The sequence below is a fragment of the Crocodylus porosus genome, unplaced genomic scaffold (genome assembly GCF_001723895.1).
Source record: "Crocodylus porosus isolate Cpor-Errol unplaced genomic scaffold, CroPor_comp1, whole genome shotgun sequence".
Lineage (NCBI taxonomy): Eukaryota > Metazoa > Chordata > Crocodylia > Crocodylidae > Crocodylus > Crocodylus porosus.
Window position 1 is genome coordinate 61,639,648 of NW_017728906.1, and position 19,243 is coordinate 61,658,890.

The 19,243-nt window shown below is 40.8% G+C and overlaps 1 protein-coding gene across 13 annotated transcripts in view; it reads left to right on the plus strand.

Annotated features, from left to right (window-relative positions):
- MAP7D2 (MAP7 domain containing 2) overlaps window positions 1-19,243 on the plus strand; it is a 157,987-nt gene that overhangs the window by 111,214 nt on the left and 27,530 nt on the right. For 3 of the 13 annotated variants that reach the window (XM_019529193.1, XM_019529197.1, XM_019529194.1), the window contains exons 4-9: window positions 7,455-7,566; window positions 8,444-8,539; window positions 10,118-10,228; window positions 13,109-13,231; window positions 16,120-16,268; window positions 17,397-17,524. In XM_019529193.1, coding sequence (XP_019384738.1) covers window positions 7,455-7,566; window positions 8,444-8,539; window positions 10,118-10,228; window positions 13,109-13,231; window positions 16,120-16,268; window positions 17,397-17,524 — 719 coding nt within the window. Of the gene's footprint in view, window positions 1-7,111; window positions 7,289-7,454; window positions 7,567-8,443; window positions 8,540-10,117; window positions 10,229-13,108; window positions 13,232-16,119; window positions 16,269-17,396; window positions 17,525-19,243 lie in introns of those variants that run through there. The other 10 variants (XM_019529200.1, XM_019529207.1, XM_019529198.1 and 7 more) reach the window with 7 other exon arrangements.

The following is a 19,243-nucleotide window of genomic DNA, read 5'->3' on the forward strand; positions in this document are numbered from 1 at the left end:
TCGAGGGACCTTTAGTGGATGGCCATAAATGTTTTGCCATATGAAAAGAAAATGCTTTTTTTCTGTAGTAAGAATAGATGCTCCTTTTCAGTTTTTCACACTTTATGATTATTTTTGTTTTTAGACTTGATGCAAGGCTCATTACAAACTTATATTCTTTATCATGGCCCAGCATATTGTTTTGTACTGTAGAGGTTGCCTTTGCTGTAGGTAGATCTCATGTATGAAGTAGTTAGTGTTTAAAATTACCTTCATGGATTTAAGGTTTGCAATAAAAGGCAGCAAATTTTGGTGTGTTGTTCATGGAGGAATGCCTCTGTGTTTTTTCTGGGCAACAGACTCGTTTTAGCAGTAAGAAATGGAAAATTGCTTGTGCTAACCTGCAGTTGGTGAGTTGTTCGTTGTTGGTTTTTTAAGATGGTTTAAAATATGTTTTAGTAATTTTGTTTATACAGGATGGCTAGGATGATAGAATATGTAATAAATTACCTTCATGGGAAGATGATTTAATGTTTTGTTATTTTCTAATAATGTTTAGGTGTGTTGTTATTTTCTAATAAAAGACACTACATAAGTTACAGCATATGTTTGCAAGTAAAATGTAGACAAAGTCTGAGTCCTTTTCCAATATTTCATATTATCCAGTTGACTCTAATTCACTTTCCCTTCTCCAGATATTTTGAATGTCAGTAACATGAGTTTTCAAAAACATATGGAGAAATCCTTTTTTTTCTTTAAAGTATTTCATTGTGTTTTTCATGTCATTTGTATCACAGTGCTCTTGGTTATTTTAGGTTGCATCTACACGGGCCTGAGAAGTACCTGGTTTTTGCCTTATGAAACATCCTAATATGAACAAACAGAGAAAAAACCCATAAATTATCTGAGGTAGTAGGATAACTGATGTGCTAGCAGTAATACTTTAAAAAAATGTAATAAACATTTTATAATACGTGTTAGGTACCTTAATGTTGGTAAGTTTAGAAGAAGTGTGTGTGTAGTTTTCTCTTTTTTCTTTTTAAAGAAGGAATTTTAAAGAAAAGGGAGAGGTACTTGTTTTATATAACATTGAAGGAAGGATGTTTCATGGACAAAAAGAAGGTATGGGGGGGGAAGAGTGGGAAGGGACTATAAAGTAGTTGTGTGCCGCAGGAGTCTTGGAAGGACTAATAGGATAATTGGACTGACAGTAAGTAATGTATCAACTGAGTGAAAGCCAATAGGGAGATCGGGCCATTAAAATATAGCAATGAAAAAAGCAGGAGAGGTAGATTATTTTGATATTAGATTGGAGGAGGGAACTGAGTTGGCAGTCAGGAGATTGAAAGAAATAAAGCCAGGAGAAAACTGAAGTATGGGCCAGCAGAATATTGGGGTTTTTTTCAAGCTTCTGTAAAAAAGGAAATATCTGAGTGTTTTGTTGGCTCATATGTGTGTTCACACTCATGTTTTGGGTAGAAGAAAAGGAGGCGGAAAGATGAGAGGCTGCATGGTTTTCTTGAGCATTGGTAATAGACAGTGCTGGTAAAAAAAACAAAGGAAGAACAGGAAGGAAACCTGGAGACTGTTTTTAGCAAGTTTGGCATTAGCTAATGGCAAGATATCTAGGATGTGATACCCCAAAGACCACTGGAGATGCAAGAGTGAACAGAAGACAAGACCTCAGGTTTGAGAGGCAGATTCAGGCGTTGTTAGCATGGAGATGATAGCTTACCCTCTATATTAGACGGGAAAGGGGAGGAAATAATGAACTGAGTGCTGGGATAGACTGATAGAATAGGCAGGAGCTTCCCTTGCTCAGTACCTAGCACAGTGGTTCTCAATTAGGGCGCCGTGAGACCCTTTCAGGTGTGGGCTTTGTCTCTACTGTCATAACCAGCAGGAACTCTGCCATGCATCTCCAGCAGAGCCAGACTGAAAACAGTTTTCGGAGGAGTGCCTCAGTCTTTCCTGGTCTGACCTCACATGGTAGAGCAGGCGGAACTGTCCTGGACATCTCTATAGAGCATGTGTTGTCACACCTGGAAGAGCTGCAAGGAGAGTGTATGCTCCTGCCACAGCCTTTTTTTCCAGTCTGGCTCTGCAGAAGACATGTGGCATAGTTCTGCTTGGCTATGGTGAGGACAGATGCACTCCTGTTAAGAACCACTGCCATAAGGACAGGGAATTCACTGAGATGCTGACAGAACACATGATATTGGTATGCTTATGGAAAAAAAAGGATTCATTATGACCAGCCTTGTTTCCATGCAAATGCAGGATGCTTTTTAAAAGAGTTCACAATCTCTTATGTACTATAAATCCAACAGATGAAAAATGTCATTACATAAACTAGGACAAATCAGGTCCTTTTGAATCACTGTATTTATTCAAATCCAAGATGAGAGTCCCATTCCCCCCTTTCAGCATGGGGGGATTGGATTTCATCTTGGATTTGAGTACAAGGTGTGTAGGGTGGGGGGGGGAGAGCAGCTGGTGCAACTCCAGTCCCAAACCTGAGTCAAGGCTAGAGTAGTAGCCACAGTAGCTGTCTGCTACCTTCCCCCTGCACCCCACTGCCTTCCCCCTACCTGCTACTGTCAGGCACGACTCTGGATCCATTCTTTCCCAGGGTGTGGAGCACATGGAAGCTCTGGTCCCTGCCCAGCTACACAGCAGTGTCCCAGGGCTGGAGCTGTTGCCACTACTGCTGCATGGCCTGACAGGGGTTGGAGCTTGCAAGGCAATGGAGCTCAACCCATGCCTGACAGTAAGCAGAGGTTGGAGGAGGAAGGGGGCAGAGGCTGCAAGGTGCAAGCAAGGGTGCAACCAGCAGGGGTACAGTTACTCTAGGGGTGTGGCAGGCTGCAGGACAAGATGTGGGGGGGGCAGGCGTCAAGGAGGCTGTCTGCTCCCCCCCTACCTATTGCACACTCCTCTCCTGCTGATTTCCATGCTGCTATGGTGGGATGATGAATTAAAGAGGACTCTGTTTACTAGATTGTATTCTGGAAAATTATAACAAATTTATCAATTTTCCATTTATAGAATCTTATTATTGGGCAGGTGTCTTAAATTTAAAGTGATCTTGGATTCATCTAAATGTGCTAATTTAATTCAGAGTATTTCCCTTAAAGCATTCCCATTCATATTAACAGGCGTCTTTCACAAAGACGAAAAGCAGAATAGCACATTCTTTTGGCTTTGGGGCTTCATTCCTATCTCAGCTAGCATGGTGTAAATCAGGAGTAGTTCCATTGCAACTTATTCAAAATGTCTTGTGTAAGCAATGGAAAAAAATTTGTCTCAGGGAAAGGGTTGTTTTTTTTGTTTGGTTGGTTGGTTTGTTAGTTTTTGGGGGGTTTTTTGACAGGAGCCAACAGTTGCATTGCTGTTGTCTTATGCTGGTGTGGGAAAAGGAAAATGTTAAGAGCCTAGTAAATTGAATAAAGAGTTATCTGGTAAGCTGAGGCAGTACAACAATGGTTTTCATCTGGGGTGCTGCCAAATTAAAAAAAGAACAACTTGTGGAAAGGTGTCCTGACTCTCAAAAGGTTGAGAGCCATTGATTTGGTACAATGAGATCCTGATCCTTCTCTAGGATTCCTTAGGGTAGTGGTAGGAAGGTGGGATTGGGAGGGACCTCAAGACTCATGTAGCAGAACCTCACTCATGAATGAAGGATGGATTATTCTTAAACTATCCTACATTGATATCTCTCCAGCCTCTTCTTCAGGAAAACAGAAGCCAGGACAAAGAATTAACTTACTAGATGAAACTAGGGACCAGATGGTGGAGGAGGATATGATGTAGGCTTAACACTTAGCCAGAAGGAGGTCAAGTGAAATCCTGTGATGGAAAGATGCCTTAGAGTGGAAGGAGAATTTAAAAATGGATTGCAAAGGCTGAGTAAAAAGTCTGAGAGATGGTGATCATAGTAAGTAGAATAATAAGCAGGAAGAAGGTGAAGGGACTACAAAGATGGAAAGCAAAGTAAGGCTATACATGGAGGCACATTGATTGAAGGGTTGTCACTCAAGAAAGATTATTTTAATTGTGGGGCTTCAAAGATAGGGTCCTTGGAGCCACATCATCTAGCCCCTGGTGCTAGCCCTGGGCAAAGCCAGTTTGGGACCCTCCTGCTGCATGCTGGACCTAGTGTCTGCATTGCCTGCTCTGGCTAGTCTGGGCTTGTGCTACATGTCACTCATTTTGGCTGGTTCAGAATATGAGCCACATGTTGCGCCTGCTCCAGCCAGTCTAGGCCTGGCACTGCGTGTGGTGCTGCCCCAGACTAGCCAGAGCAGGCACTGGTTCTGGCATGCAGTGGAGGAGGGAGGGATTTGGGTCCCCTGCATGCTTGATCTGGCACTTGCTGTAACCAGTCCATGACCTGTGCTTCATGCACTGTCCAGCCCAGACCATCCAGAATGGGTACCACAGTCCTAGACCATCCAGAGTGGATGCTGCAGGTGCTTAATCTGGCATGCAGGGGGCAGAAGGTCTATGGGCCTGATCTGGCTGTTGGAGCCAGCCCCAGGCTGCTCACCTGCCCATGGAGTAGAATTGCTCATCAGGCCCATGGATATGAGGTTGAGATCCCTGCTATCTATGGAACATAATAGAAAGGTGTCCAAAAGAGAGGACAGTGTGAGGATTCAGAAGAATTGAAGGTTATTTGGTGGAGAGCTTTTAGGGCTCAGACTGAGGAAGAAGTTGGTGATCCAATGGTTTGGAGATGGTAAAAAGATTTTGAGACTGGCTGTGGGTGTCACAGGGAGGAGTGCTGATGGAGGTGACCAGGGAAAAAAGAGGATTTGAGGAGTAAGAAAACAGTGTCTGTTGAAAGAGTGGTCAAGGAAAAAGAAATGGAGGAGCTGAACTGTACCTTAGTGTTTAAGAAAAAATAGTGAAAGATGATAGGCAGAAGAACAGGACTATGGAAACACTTGTGGTGCTCTGGCCAAGTGCCAGATGACTGGAAGAAAGCCAATGTGGTCCCCATCTTTAAAAAAGGGAAGAAGGAGGACCCAAGCAACTATAGGCCTGTTAGTCTAACTTCAATCCTGGGGAAACTCTTTGAGAAGATTATCAGGGAGCAGATGGGCCAGCATCAGGGATGATGCTCAAGGGCAACCAGCACGGTTTCATTCGGGGCACGTTCTGTCAGACCAACCTGATTGCCTTCCTCAGTCAGGTCACAAAAGCATTGGAGGCAGGTGTCGTGGTGGATGTAGTCTTTCTGGACTTCAGCAAGGCCTTTGACATTGGTCTTCCCACCCCATCCTCATTAAAAAACTAGGCGACTGTGGCATTGATGCCTACACAGTCAGATGGATTGCAGATTGGTTGACGGGTCGTACTCAGAGGGTGGTGGTGGATGGGTCATATTTGACCTGGAGGGAAGTGGGCAGTGGAGTCCCCCAGGTCTCGGTCCTTGGGCCCACGCTGTTCAGTCTTTTTGGGGTGAGGTGTGCACACTAGTAAGGAAGGACAGATTACAGCAAGACCTGGACAGGTTACAGGGGTGGGCTAACGAAAATAGGATGGGTTTCAATACAGACAAGTGCAGGGTGCTGCACTTGGGCAGTAGGAACCAGCAGCACACTTATAAGATGGGAAACTCCTTCCTTGAGAGCACGGTGGCAGAAAGAGATCTTGGAAACATTATTTACTTCAAGATGAACATGGGCCAACAATGCGAGGTCATGGTCAGTAGAGCTAACAGTACCTTGTCGTGCATCCACAGATGCATCTCAAGCAGGGCCAAGGAGGTGATTCTCCCCCTCTACGTGACACTGGTCAGGCCGCAGCTGGAGTACTGTGTCCAGTTCTGTGCACCTCATTTCAGGAGGGATGTCGACAGCATAGAGAGGGTCCAAAGGAGGGCCACCCACATGATCCATGGACAGCAGAGCAGACCCCACGAAGAGAGGCTATGGGACCTTAACTTGTTCAGCCTTCGCAAGAGAAGGCTGAGGGGGGACCTGGTGGCCATCTATAAACTCACTAGGGGGGACCAGCAGGGTTTGGGAGAGACCTTTTTCCCCCAAGCGCCCCCCAGGGTAACAAGGAATAACAGCCACACGTTGTTAGAGAGTAGTTTTAGACTAGACATCCGAAGGCACTACTTCACAGTTAGGACGGCTAGGATCTGGAACCAACTTCCAAGGGAAGTGGTGCTGGCTCCTACCCTGGGGGTCTTTAAGAGGAGGCTCGATATCTACCTGCCTGGGGTCATTTGAGCCCGGTTTTCTCTCCTGCCCAGGGCAGGGGGTCGGACTAGAAGATCTACAAGGTCCCATCCGACCCTACTTCTGTGAATCTATGGAATTGCCAAGGATGTTGGTAGACAGTTTGGAAAAGGGGAATAAGGTGTGTGGGAAGCAGATTATGGCCATGGAAGGCCACTAGCACTAGAATGCTGGGGATTGGGGTGGGCAGAAGGATCAGAGGATGGGTATCCATCTTGAAGAAAGTCAATAAAACCCTAATGCTCAATCAGTAAATTATAGAGAGACCACCTTCGGAAAAAGGTGGCTGCTGAAGCATACAGAAGATTTGTCAAGGTTTAAGGTGAGGCTGGAAGGCCAAAGGAATGGGAAATGAAGGTCATGTCTAATTATGTCACATTTAAAATTGAGGTAGGGTTTTCAGAGGGACAAAAAATGAGAGAGAAAAGATGAATTGAGGGGGGAGAGTTGAGTGGCAGGCGGTCCAAAGCAAGGAAGAGGAAGGATATGGTTAATGATACATGTATCTAAACTGGTCTTATTGAGGTGATGATGTAGCTGTGGTGGTCCAGGAAAAAAGTGAGAAGCAAGAATTTTTGTGAGTGATTATCTTTTATTGGACCAATTTTAAAAGATACCACCCACAAATATTCTTGCCTCTTCTACATCTAAATTGAACAGGAACTCAGGATAGGATAAGCATTGCTCTTCACTCTTAAATGTCTAATATGTAGAGGATGTGGTGGTGGAAACAGGGACTTGTTTTAGAAATAAATCAGTCATTCTGCAACGCAACCAGCTTCGTGTTTGAACTGATCATTTATCTGTGCGGCTAGGAGGAGCCAGTGTCATTGCAGCAGTTTAGCTCTACTTTGGAAGGAAAAAAACCTGAAGTCTGCATAGACAAGAAAGAGTTAATGCTTGTTGAGCATTATTCTTACACAAATTGAGTCCAGAGCACAGCAGCAGCCTCTCCAGTGGGAGCAGATGCTAGGCAGTGATGCAACTTGTGTTATTTACTTAGGCCTCTGTTGTGACCTCAGAGGGCTGCAGACAAAGGATACACTTATCTAGAGGTAGGTAGACATACTGATATCTTCTTTATTCTGTCCTTTTTCTTTCACGAGTAACAGGTTCCTGTAATCTTCGTATGTGTGGCAGCAAGCAACGTTTATTTTTAGCATTGATTGCAAAAGCACAGGTGAACCAGTTTGGATTTTATTTCTCTTTTTCTGCAACCAGGAACGTTTAGAAGCTATGATGCGTCGTTCCCTTGAACGTAGTCAGCAGCTGGAACAGAAACAGAAGCGATGGTCGTGGGGAGGAGCACTGGCTGCAGGCTCAGGGAGAGATGGTGAGTGTAACAGGCTGTCTGCATTGCGGATCTTGAAGTGCAAAATGCATACAATTTAAAAATAGAAGAAAGGTACTTTTAATCAGTACAGTGAGATTGTATGGGCTGTTGACAAGTTGCATGAATAAATGCTTTGTAATCACTTACCAGGTTTCCTGTCTATGATATCTCTTGGGAAGAAAGATCACTCCTAAGTTTGTGAATGCAGGTCATTTTAATAGTGCAATCAGAAACTGTCTTGAGGATGGCAAAAAAAAAAAATGCAAAAATAATTATAAAAAATATATTTAGCAAATTAAATAATCACCAGGGGGGCTGAGAGCTGTCGAAGATTTTGCAAAAAATTATCTATTTTTGGTTTTGGCATCTCTGATAGCTCACAGGGGTTTCTAGATGATTATGCAGCATTTACAGTTCCAAATGGATTTTTCCACATTTTTAGTTACTGTTTTTTTGTTTTGGCTTCAAAGCAAATTATTTCAGAACCATGTACTGCTTTTTGTTTCAAAAAGCTTGTTTTATGTTTAAATCATTTATGTTCATTTAAAATTTCAAGGTTTTTAATAGATTGTTTCCTATTCAAAAAATAAAAAACAAAAAATCTCCTTGCATTTAGATGATGAAAATATTTCTGCTGCTGTCTTCTAAACAGAGTGTAAATATATGTAATAGTTCTTGCTAAAATGATATGGGTGTATTTCACAGTATATTTCATGGTACGTCATTTAATAATTAGAAAATAAATGTACTTGCAGCATGATGAAAGCAATTCTTACACTTCTAGAAAGGCACCTTTTTATTTTTAGCTTAAACATGTTTTTAACCTATTAGGTAATTTCTTTCACCTCTCTGCTCTGATTTTTTTTCTGCTGTGTAGGTGAATCAGAAAATACCCCACCCCCTCTAGGTTTAGTTGCCAACACCCTTCCTCCAGACCCTGTGACCTCTACTGCTGCTGCTGATTCCTACAATGGTATTTCAGAGAATCACAGTACCATAGTGTCTCGTTTAATTGTTCTAATCACTTTAATCCATCCACTGATCTTGTCCTTCCTAACCACTGTTTTTCTTATTATTTCAGTCTGGTGTTCTACAGCATTATTGTTAGAGATGTGGACCAATTGTCTTCTTCTTTTAATTTTGTCATAGTGAAGCAGTGCATGCCTTGCATTTCAGCACAATGGAGACATTTCATAATTTGATCACTAACTGTGGCCTTCTAATTACTCAGTAAATTCACATATTTGTGAACTTATTTGTGAAGTTAAAAACAGATACATTTTTTTTAGTTTTTGTGTGCATAACTTTCAAATTGCTTGTGCAGAGAGACCTACTGGGGTATAGGTTCTGTTATATATAAACATTTCAACTATACGATACATGCAAATAAAATGTGCTACAAGTAATCATAACGTACCTATGTTTCCCAGTATCTCTCTTTACGTTGCCCCTCCCCCAGTTTTTTAAAACTAATTAATAAAATCTGTTTAAAGAGCCTTGTTGTTTCAGGATGTTGAATAGTTTCTTTTCATATTAATAGCAGTTACAAACTCTCACAGTGAGAGTGTCTTGAATGTATTTGATTTTTCTTCTGTATGTTAGATCAGAATTTTTTTTAAAGGTCTGTGAAATGAGATGTTACGCTTTTAGAGTAGTGATGCGTTGGCATAATATTTTGTTTCTTGTGTTTTTCTTACATTTTTATCCCCAAGTTTACCTGATTTTGAAAACCTCAGCAAGCCAGTCTATTTAGTAACATTCCCCCACCCCGCAAGATGGGCACAATGATGGTGCCTGTAAAGATAGGCATGTATACTTACAAAACTATTTTCATGCATGCATTGGCAAATGTTTATACCAAGCAATAATTTATGAATAAATAAAAGATTTGGACATGCACATTCTTGGAGCAAACTTTGCATCTACCTTTTAAAAAAAAGGAACTTAAAGGAATAGTATTGCTTACTAAGTAGACAGAGTTAAATCTTGCAAGTCTCCTTCAAGCAAGTTCCAATGAAATAACTGGGAGTCTTACCTAAGGACTGCAGGATTGGAACCATTTATATGAGTTCCTAGTTTGATTTTTTTTTTCTATTAGGAGAAACAAAATAAAGTAAACAAAATGAAATCTCTGAACTATTCACTATGCTTGTGACTTCTGACCATTGCACAAAAAGCAGTGCGTATGGGAGTTCACTGCAATGTTAATTGGGCATAAATTCATGCTGCTTGTGTGATTGGTGTGTAGGTGTTACACACCCTTGCTACAATTTTATTCATTTGGACTTAACTATGAAATGACTAGATTCTGGCACTACAGAATGCAGGGTATTGTAACATCAGAATGTTAAAAGCACAAGGAGAAAAATTCTACCCAATCTGCATCTCACTGAGTGCTACTACTACAGCAGTCAGAATAGGATTATCTTTTATGCAATATTTAGTGCCCCAGATTAGAGACAAGGTCCGTGACTACAAAATGAGAGGTTAATTTTGGGAGTTTTCCACACCGTGGTGTCAATATAAATATCTTCACTGCGTCTCTCTGCAGCATGTGACAAACTTTCAGCTTCTACAATGAATCTGCCAAAGCAAATGGAGTCACCAATCAGTAAGCGACTCTCCTCCTCCACAGCGGCAATAACACATTCCCCTGACAGAGGCAAGTGAATATGCTGCTTATGGTCTCTTATGAGCATCAACTCTCCTTCCATATTTAAAGCGCACTCTCCTGTCCATAGATGTATTTGTAGCTGTTTTGTGGCTTTTGCAGGAATCAAGTCAGAAGTTATTGACGTGGCAAGCTAACAATTAATAACAGATCCAGTGATATTAAGTACATGAAATAAGTTTCTTGCCCATCTAGGACAATGTTACCAGGTTGCAGACCCCAGGTATGGAAGTAAATGCTGAACTGGTAATGTAAATCTTTGTCATGGAGGAGGATATGCCCTATGAATTCTTCTGGGCCTTTGGTAATGAGTTTGGCTAAATTATGGGCATTGGACAGAAGTGGCAGGACAGAGAAAAATGCTGGATTAGTTAAAGGGTGTGGGTTAATTATTTGAGATGGGAGAACTCACACTGAAGTATTAGGCTTCTGCACTATAATAATTCAACCAGTAAGACTCAGGTATTGTATTTTTCACTGGCTGTTTTCCTTGTTGGCACATAAAAAGGAGCATGGCTTGACTACAGGCAGACTACAAGCCAAAAACGTTTGGTTTGTGATGTTTTAGCCATGTTAAGAAACAATTTTAAGTAATAAACAGGTATGTGCTACTTTGTGGTATTGGTAAAAATATGATATGAGCCTGTTGGGCATCTTCACTCGTGTCCAGAGTTCTTAAGTCCTTTAACTTGACTTCAAGGCCTAATTCATGAGAAGTTCAGCAGAAGATAATCATCTTGCAGGATTAGTGGATAATGACCATAAAGGACTGCGGATTTGTCCTTCTCTGAGCTACTGCTTTTTAAAATACAGGGGTTAGAATATAGTGACTGAAGTAAGAAAGGACTTTTGAACGTTCTTCAGTTTTAGATGCATATTTATTAAAGGACTCTATGATCGAGAAGTTATTGCAATAGATGGCTCTATAAATGTGTATCTTCAGGTTATACTTATAAAATTCTATAGTCTTAGGTACTGGACACACAGCATTTCTACACTGGCATAATTGACATTCATTTTGTATACTGATGTGTAAATTATACTGAAATCTGGTGGAAACAGACACCCAGCTCTTTTGGGGTAGCTGCATATAGTAGGCATTATTACAGCACATTACCCCAGGGGCTAAGTACAGACAGTCAAAAAGCCCAAGGCAGAATTGATTCAATCTAGGGAACTTCTTCTAAACTACGTAGCTTGACCTGATAACCAATTGAACTAGTGTTCAGTTTTCAATTGGAAAAGGCAAGGGGAGGCCTGCACTGACCCAGGTCAGTAGGTGCCAGGCACTAGAACGTGTCTTCCAGCCTGCTGGCCATTGCCAGCCTACCCAAGTGTCCCCAATTGGCTCCCCAGTACATGCCCCCAACCCCCTGCTGTCCCCCCATGGGTGCTGGCCCACCATTGGGGGAGCCTCCCCCTCAGGGGGTTTCTTCTAGCCTAGGTTCCCCAGCCTGGGCAGCCCTGGGTAGCTAAGGGGAATTCCCCCCCTGCCCCTTCCCAGCTGCTGATTGCTTCAGTGGCTTTCAGAGGAGGGAGAAAGAGGAATTCTTCCACTCCCCTGCAAAAAGTTTTGCCTCAGATTCTCAGCAGCTCAAGCAAAACTGGGTGTGGAGGAGCAGGAGAATTTCCCTCTGCTTCCTAAGGCTGCCCCAGGCTATCCCTGCAGACTCGTAGCAGCTCAGGCAAGCAGCCCTAGGACTGGGGAGGGAAGTGCTGACCCTCAGCTCCCTGGGGCTGCCCCAGGCTGGGGGATCCTGGGCTGGAGTGGGAGGAAGCCTGACAAGGCAGGGGCTCCCTGGTGCTGGGCTGCATGGGCAGGCACCTGGCCAGGAGGACTTCTCCCTCCCTCCTGTGGCAGTAGCTGAAACAATCAGCAGCTGGGAAGGGGGAGGGTTGCAGGGGTCCAAAATCACCCACTTGAGGGGCTTTCCCTCACCCCCCATGTACTGTGTAGACCCTGGGTAGGGAGGTTTAGGGTATCTGTTCCCCTGCCCCCTGCATCCCTATGGCCTGATAGAGAGAGGCAGGAAAGGAGCAGAGGGGTGCATAACAGACAGCATAGCCTGGGTGTGCTGGGGGGCTGTGAGTTAACTTGAACCAGGAAGGGATCTGAGACAGAAGTTTCATAAATCAGTTTGGCCTAAATCAGTTAAGTCTGATACTACACCCAACTGGGTTTATCTTAAACTAGTTTTCGCCATTTTGAAAGCAGTTTATGTGCACTGAACTTCTGTTCTGTTACAGGTTTAAACCAGTTTCTAATCTCTTACTGGTTTATGTCTAACTTCTGTCCTTAGCCAAGGTGGCAAGGGAGCAAAATGGCTGCTCTGAGATAAATTATGGACACATGACAAATACCCTGATGTAATGTATGCTGGGTATGCAGGGCCTTATCTTATACTAATGAAGAGGACAGGAGGGAGGGCATATTGTGTGAAGTAAGATTTATAGAACAATGACACTTTGAGTATGTTAAATATTTTACAGTATTCTTTGCATACACGTCAGCAGCTGCACTGTCAAGCCAGTATCTCATCTGTTTATTCTGTTAGGCAAAGCTTTTCTTCATGCTGAGTCATGAAAGCAACCATTTTGCAGAACTGAAATATTTTGCCTATGAAGAATAGCCATGACCTACTATGTTTGCTGTACAGGTTGGAAGATAATTTAGGTGGCTTAAAATGATAAAGAACCCCAAAACCAACTTGAGAATTAAATTCTTTTAAAATATTTTTGGATTACAAGCATTATATTTTTTTCTTTGTTTCATTTTATCATTTTAAAGGTTTTATTTATCATTTTTGTAATTGTTTTTTGTTTAATTTCTTCTTGCATGTTAAATTTATTTTATTTGCTCCCATCCTTCAGCTCACCGCATGCACCTTAGTCCAATGGAAAATTTTATTGTTTCTCGACTCTTGACTCCTACACACTCTTCTTTAGCCAGAAGCAGAAGCGCACTAATGCTCTCTGAGCAGTACAGTGACTCAGGTAAAAAGAGAAAAAAAAGTGCATTTTGAAATTGTTAAGTTTTGTTTAGCTATACTTGAGTTATTTCTTAAATCAACTCATTTTTTATTATAATTTTACTATCCACTTATGGTAAAATGTGTTACAAGGTTAAAAAATATTTACATGTCTGTTGTTCTGGGTTTTTTAAATAATTGAAATAATTGTTGAAAAATGCAAGCCTAATGGAATAATTCATAAAGTATCTTTAGTTCTGCACGCAAGTGTCTCAGTTATTAGAGGAAAGGATAAAAGCGCTATATTAGCACATTAATATTGTCTCTTAATTTTCTTCAGACAAACAGTATCCAAAATAAAGATTAGCATTCAAAATATGTTTCATTCCTATTGAGGTTTATTGAGGTTTCAGTTGTTATTTACTGTGCAGTCACTTCTGTTTTTTAAAGGAGCAGATGATAAAAGTTTTTATAAATACTGGGGTATACTTCAAAAAAAAGAAAAACAAACTAGACGGAGTAGAGAATGTTACTTCTAGTAATGAACTTCCTTCTTTTTTAAGGGATTAAATATTAGTGATGCCATTAACTGTCCTCTTCTGTATGTTATAATGTCAAGCCCATGTCAGGTAATGTTGGTTCTGTTCTTGCTAATACTTGCATGTGATTAACTTTGTGCATGTGAGTAATCCCATCTTTAAAGACACTTCTGAATAAATGTTTGCAGAATCAGGGAAAGTTTTTGTAAATACACTATCTGCAAAAGAAAATACTCACTTTTCAAGACAAAACTGTACCATGGTAAAAAAACCTTTGTCATCTCTTAGTCCCCCATTGCATGGCTTAAGGGTACTCATCTTTTATACCTCTGATATTAATATAAAGAGACGGTAGTATATAACAAAGCAAACAATGGAAAAAATGCCCTCAACTTTTTCCTTTTGGTATTTAAAGACATTCATTAAATGTTGTCTTTTTGCTTGTTTCTACATTAAACAGTATTGTATTTTGGAAGCTGCAGTATGCAGTGTTTTTGATCCATGAAAAACCTTGATTTATTGTTCAGAAATATACAAAAGGAAGGCCAGCATAGAATGAGGTCATGGTTGCTACTGTAAATTTAGAATGTGCTACTAAGATGAGACAGAATCGGTGCTTCTAATTTAATGGATTTTTATGTAGTTTTGTGGTTTTAATAATCTGTAGAGAAGAAATATAGAGATCATTTCTTGATTTGTTCTTTGCTTATTTACATCCAAATCCTCATCCCTCTCCCCCCCAACACCCCCCCCCACTTTGCTGCACAATCTTTCTTTAAAGGACATAGACTGTGCGTCATACCAGACTGGAACCTGGATTGCAGTTCTCTTTTCCTCTAAACTGAAGCAGCAGAATGCTTATTCTTGGAATCCTCTTAGGGCCCACCCTCCTCTCATCCTCCTCTCACCCTCCAGTTGGAAGGGAGGAAAGCTGCTGCTCAGATTACAGAAAACAGAAATGCACAGGACTTCTGTTCATGGTCTTGCCATGATTTACCAGTAAAATAAGAGGACCTTGATGCTTAATGTCAAACAGGCAGTCAGACAAACAATTATACATTGTTAAAGGATGTAAAGGGTTAGTAAAGAGTAAGAATTCAATATTTTGTGGTTGTTTTAGCAGTTTCTCTGTCTTTGCAGAGTGACAACATTCAGAATTAGCATTGTGGCCTTTAGACTGCCTTAGTTGTAATAACTTAATAAATATGGAACTAGGTACTGTTTTTTCATGTAGTCTATGCTGTCTTTCATTTCTGAGATTTAGTGTCTCTTTGTGCATACCCAGGAATTAGGGTCTTCATTTCAGTGCCCATTTTGAGACTTTTTCTAGAGCAATTATTCATAACAGCTAAAGTAAAAATAAATCCCTTATACTGCAAACAGGAAGTTTCCCCAGATTCCCTAGAGTGTTGCCATCTTGCTGGAAAAGAGTCCAGAAAAAAGAAAAAACGTTTAGATTATATTTAATTTTAAAATTACAGAATGTATAATTTTATAAGACTGGGCTAAAAGAGGTTATATGGAAGAATTGTTCTGTTCCTTTAAAATGTATGATGCACAGTAACATTATCCCACAATCAGTACTTCCATGATTGAACAAAGTTAGTTATGTCCCAATGGTGTTGATTTTTCCCAGTGTTAATTATGAAACATACATGTAGTTGATCTAGTTCTTCATGTTTTTTAAATATTTGCATCTTAGCAACCAATATCAGCAAAATGCCATTTTTATTTATTTAGCAAATAAATACCAAACAGATAAAAAAGACCATTTAATCAGTGAGCTCTACTCAGATTCAAGTAACTACCAACTTTTAGGAACAAAATTGAGTATGTGATAAGTCTTGTATCATCAGATTCTTTTAGAACACCCAAGTAAAATTTTTAAAAGCATCTAGCACTTGTCTTTTCTACAAATGTACATTCCTTAGATGCTTTTGAAAATGTTATCTTTTGTCTTTGAAAACTACCCTTTTCTTGAAATACTTATTGAAATATGACCTAAATATGACTATCCCACGCTTTTAAAAGTATACTGAGTGAAAAGAAGTTTGCTTTCTTCAGAAGAGAAAAACAGCACAAAACTCCATAAAAATGTGTTTTGGGTGTTACAGTGATGTTTAGAGTTGAGGTTTTTTTGAAAATGCTTTTGATACCATACAAATGATTTAGCAAAGGAATTTTTAGGAAATGTAAGGCCATACAAAAAGTATAGTCTCTTAATGCAATTAGGTATCTCTTGAAACAAATCTTGGAAAATGTTATATGCCATGTCTATTGTTGCTGTAACTTAAGGCGGTGCTGTTTTCTCCTTTTCCTTACTTCTTCTGTCTGTGTTCCCCTTTGCTCTTGCTATTGTACTATAACTCTTTAGTATTCCATATCTGTCCTCGTGTAGCACCAGCTAGTCCTATAAAATCTCCCTACAAGCCTTCCCCCACCCGAAGCACAGAAAAAAAGAAGGCGACATCAGCTTCTGCTTCTGATGCCTCAAGAGGGGCAGCGGCAGCTGAAGTTACGCAGGTGGGTTTGGAATAGGTTTTAATTTCAGTTTGGGGTTAAGTTGATTTAAGCTGTCTTGTTTCATTTTTATTTACCAAAGACTGATGTGCCATAATTTCTATAAGACAGCTAAAGTAGAGAAAGCTTTCTCTGTATCTGCTGCTGTATTTGCCCTGCTGTAAGTTTTTAATACCTTCTAGGAAACAGTGTGTATCATCTATTAAGGAACATTATTTGGAATGGCATTTCTGTGTTCTGGGTATCTACATTTCTGACTCTGAAACATATTTTGTCTCTGAATTGTGTCATGAACTCAATATTTTTGGGAATGGTTGTGTAGCAACTAGTGTCCGTCTATAAATCTGTTCGCTGTCCTAGTTGCTTGGTAAGTTTTCCCCGTACTCCTGAAACTTGCCTAGTGTATTAGCAGCATCTCTAATTTACACCATTCAAGTTTCACTTTTTCTCTGTCAATATAAGTTTATATAACATTTCACTGTTGGTAATTTTGCATTTTCTGCGAAAACAAAGAATATAAGATAACTTAGTTTATACATGCCTACACATTGCTAAGCATGTTTTTAAAAGGTGTGCTGACATTCAAGAATTCTTTCCCATAGAGCCCCATATTTTGTAATAACAAATAGGTCTAGCATGTCCTACAGTAGTTGTTTAAAAGGGATTTTGAAATGTTTCTCCATTGCTTGCTGAAGCTATTGCAGGGTAGCATACTACCATGCTGCTCCACTAGTATTTCTTTATGATGTGCAGTGTTTAACAAACAGCATTTGTATACTACTTGTAAGTGAAAAATAAAAGTGCTTATGCTTAAGGTAGAATGAGCCAGGCACCCGGGCCAGCTGTCACACACAGGGCAGCTTCTGCTTGCTGCGGTACCATGTGATTGTGACTGCAGTCTTACAGTTTAGTAGCAGCCATCTCTTTCCAGTCCCTTACCTCCCACAAGTCAGGGACCAGGACAGCTGCGCTGGGTACCCTGTCCTACGTACACCACTGGGATTTAGAGAACTTTAATTTTGTTTGTGCATTTGTGCATATCTATTGATATTCCCTTTGTTAATTCTTTATATTGACACTTTTCTCTTAATTACAAAAGCTAAGTAAAGGAACCTGAATTTATTGTTGTAGGCTGAAAAGATAAAGAAAGAGAAGCGACCCACAACGCCTGTTTCATCATCTGGCTTGGGTTCCCCTCTGAGAAGATCAGATTCTCCTGCAGGCATGTCCAAAAGATCTGCATCACCTGCAACACCCAAGTATGAATATTTTTATGCTTGGTCCAGTCAATGTGCCCTCTTAGCCATAGGATAACCCTGAACGGCCAGGCGTTTCCCTAGGAATGTGAAATAAAACCTGATAAATTTTAGTTCTAATTTTTATGTATGATCTTGGGCTAAATCCTTGTAATAATATTTTCCTCCCATTCTCAGGTCATGATTTCTGCTACCAATCTGGCTTTCAGTTGGTAATTTATGTTAAATCTAGTTTGTTTAAAATGTAGCATGACTTTAGTTTTGTAGCATGTTTTTGAGGCCGTTTCTGTCTAATGAAGAGACATTGGCAGAGCATAAATGCTTTGTTTCAGGCATTGTACAAAGGATACTCAGTTTCTCCTGCCAGAATTGCTGCTCTTCCAAGAGAAACCATGAGTGTACAGGGGTTTTAGGCTTTTTCTCCCAGGGTAAAAATGTCCAGTCTAGCATCAGAATAACCTAGGAACAATAGGGTTTCTCTTGGGATAAAAGTTTCTCTTTGTATAGCAAATGTCTGTACATACTATGGCTTCTCTCAGAAGAGAACATAGTCCTCCAGCTTCTCCCCCACCCTCCCAGGAAAAAAGTGTCACTTGCTGGACTCTGGTGCTCCAGAGCACTGCCCCTTTGCAATCCCAACATTGTGTTGTGGGGAAATGCAGGCTGACTATGGACAGTCTGGGTCAGCCAACCAGGGCTGCCCTATGCACAGCTGTGATTTGTCACCAGGCAGACTGAGGAAGCCTGCAGAACATACTTAGATGTGTACACAGCTCCTTCCCTTGCTAACTGCAAGCTTTGTACTCTTGAGGATGTCAGCATTTGAATGTCTGTACATGCGGCTATGGGTAAATTTCTGTACCTGGATAGCAAACCTGGAAGGTTATTTGAATGTGTATACTCAGCCTCAGTCTACACCAGTGGAGCCCAATCCATCTAGGCTCATGGGTTGGATTAGCGTCATAGGGCCGATTAGTGGGCCAGATCCAGCATCTGTGGATCAGCTCCGTGCCCCAGATCTGGCTGTGGCCTGGCCCAGTTTGGGATCTAGGGCCATGTCATCCAGCCCCCGGCACTCCCCTCAGATCCAGAAATGTGGTAGCAGGAGAGTGATGGCAGTGTGGGTTGAGCACCACTGCTGTATACATTTAACCAGTTGCACTTTCTCTTGCTGACTATGGTAGTCTGGTATACAAATAATCCATCCCCTATCCCCTAAATAAATATATCCTTAATTTCTTTAAAACTTGATCCTTTGATTTCAGTGTATTTTAATAATTGACTTCATTATTACCTGTGACAGTTATGTGCCTCTTGAAACATTCATACCTCAGTCTTGTCCTTTTTCCTACTTTGCACAAAGGAATAGCTATTTTTCTAAACTTAACTTGTTAATGTTGCAATGGATAGTCCAGTTTTTGACACACTCAGCTTCCTCAACAACAACTCGGATCTTCCCTTTCTATTTCAGTCTTTTTGGCAGTCAGTCAACAGAGGAGAGTTATGCACATGTTTGAGTTTTATTAATCAGAAAAAAACATAAAAAAATAAAGTTTCTCAAAGTTCTGAAAAGCAGCCTGACATTTTATTCTTCAGTGCCATTAGTACACATCCCTTATGTTCCAGGAACATTTAAGCAATCACAGAATCCTCATGGTTCGGCCCCATTCTGTTATGGAATAATAGACTTGTGGCGAAATGCCGGGCTAGCGGCTCCGGCAC